Raw genomic sequence first — 2,301 nt, 5'->3', positions numbered from 1 at the left:
ATAGACAGATTGATAGATGATCTTCAAACACTTCAAAGACCTATAGAACATGGCATTTAATATGTTTAATAACCTAAGGCTTTTCATGACAGTGAGACATGTCTGCTCCTGACAAGACCCATTTACTTCAAAAGAAGACAACAGATATCAAAGAAACTTTGCATGGAGTTTGCTTTCTTTACGGCAAAAGCTAGTTATGTGGGCAAAGAAACTTCCCTTGCCTTAATTGCTGACAGTATACTGTCCATGATAAATAAATAAATATATATTAGCCAGGTGGTGGTGGCACGTGCCTTTAATCCCCTTACTCGGGAGGCAGAGACAGGCAGATAGATTTCTGTGAGTTCAAGGCCATCCTGGTCTACAGAGTGAGTTTCAGGACAGTTCCAAAGCTACAGAGAAACCCTATCTTGTAAAACAAAAGACAAAAAAAGAACCACAAAAGTATGACAAAAAGGTAAATTAGATATGAAACTTTAGACTCACAAAGATAAAATAGATAACAATATTTTCTCTGAGCTTTGCCAAATACAAATGGACTGGATATTTTAACTGTAATTTCTACTTGATACCTGTTTTGTTGTATATAATTTAACTATGTTAAAGTTAAGACCTTCCTTTTTATTTAGACCAGAAAGGGGAAAATGCTGTCGGATAATGTTTTCTGATAGAAGACTTCAGCTGAGAGCCCCGGAGTTCTGTTTTGAGCTAAATGAGGGTAGGACAGCCTTGCCGGACTCTTGAGTGAACAAAATTATCTAGAAACTCCCCCAAAGAGGTGAAAAGACCCCACTCTCCCCTCCCCCGACACACACACACACACACACACACACACACACACACACACACCTACCTGTCATGGCCACTATATCCCTTAGACCTACCTGCCTACCTAGCTGCAAGTCGCCATGATGCCCCTTAAATCATTGTGTGTCTGGTGGCCTACAAGGCCACCAGGATCTATCTGGCTTTCTCTGTTGAGAGTCTGGAGTCTGGTGGACCCACAGAAAGACACGGCAGCTTCTCCTTCCAAACAGACTTGATGCTCTTGGCCCAGGCCCATTACCCCTTCATTGGGAGCATTACTGAAAAACTGGAGGCACCTTGGGGTGTGGTCTAAGCCTCCACCGTAGTTTTTGAGTCTGGTCGCAGTGAGAGCTGGCTCCAGCACACGTTCTTAGTTAGAATCTCTGCAGTCCCGCGCCTCAGCAACGCGGGGCGCTGCAAACCGTGCGCCCTCGTTCCAAACGTCCACTGGCCGGAATGGAGGAGAGGAGCCTAGGGCTCCAGTTTGGAGGCCACAAAGCCACAAGTAGGGTCACCTGCTGAGAGCCCTGGTGGCCCCTTAGTTCTGCAAGGAGCGAGCCGAGCCGCTCGCCCTTCTTCCCTGGGGCTCCCCGCGGATCCCAACAACACACAATGCCGCCCTTAGCGGCCAACAGGGTCACCCTCCAGGAGCTGGCCGACCTGGCGATCGGCACTCCAGAGGTGGGAGCGGTGAACTTCACGGCCCTGCATACCCTGATAGTGGCCATACTCAAGAGCCTCAACCTCCAACAGGTAGTGATTGACTTCCACAGCCCATCGGCAACTGAGCCTCGCCGCTCAGCTGAGTCGATCCGAGATGCCATCAGCACCCCACAAGTGTCAAGCAGCAAAGAGAAGCGCCGGAGTGTGACCAAACAGTCATCTCAACAGACCCTGGAGAGCCAGGTGAAGGACCTGGGCAGCCAGGTCCTGGACCTCAGCAAGCAGCTTAAGAATATGGACAACAAAGTACAGGGCATTGCCATGCACGTGGAACACATCTCCACAGGCACTGACCTCTTCCAGGAGTTCCCCAAGACGGAAGAGGAGACGGCTCTGCTGGCCCCACATCATCATATATCCCCACATATATCCCCACAGACATCTCTGACAAAGCCCACAAAGATCTACGAATCCACGGAGATGGTGGACAAGTCTGAGCCCACAGTGGGGATGCCCCCCGAGACAGAACCAAAGCTCGTAAAGACTCAGGAAGATACCAGCCCAGCTAAGGTAGGTAGACTGACCCTGCAGAGCCTCTGCCCTTCTGGCTACTCTAAGCTGATAGAGGTGCTAGTCCCGGCTTCACATGGCTCCTACTCTCTCGCAGTCCTCGAGTGTGCTCCAAGACCTCATAGAAGACGTGAAGGTTCTGAAAGAAGCCCACCAGAAGGTGCAGGAGTCACCTGAGCTGAACGTCCAGGTGAGGACATCCCAGGGGCCACACCCCACAAGTAGAGTGATCCTTTGACACAACTCTCCTTCCTTTTTTTT

The 2,301-nt window shown here is 49.8% G+C and overlaps 1 protein-coding gene across 1 annotated transcript in view; it reads left to right on the top strand.

Annotated features, from left to right (window-relative positions):
• Positions 1–2,301, top strand: part of Qrich2 (glutamine rich 2) — a 39,469-nt gene that overhangs the window by 2,890 nt on the left and 34,278 nt on the right. Inside the window, exons 3-4 of the mRNA XM_026780085.1 lie at positions 1,350–2,040; positions 2,138–2,230. Of these exons, the coding sequence (XP_026635886.1) occupies positions 1,350–2,040; positions 2,138–2,230 (784 nt within the window). The remainder of the gene's footprint in view (positions 1–1,349; positions 2,041–2,137; positions 2,231–2,301) is intronic.

The sequence above is a fragment of the Microtus ochrogaster genome, chromosome 7 (assembly GCF_000317375.1).
Source record: "Microtus ochrogaster isolate Prairie Vole_2 chromosome 7, MicOch1.0, whole genome shotgun sequence".
Lineage (NCBI taxonomy): Eukaryota > Metazoa > Chordata > Mammalia > Rodentia > Cricetidae > Microtus > Microtus ochrogaster.
This window is presented reverse-complemented; position numbering and strand designations above follow the sequence as displayed.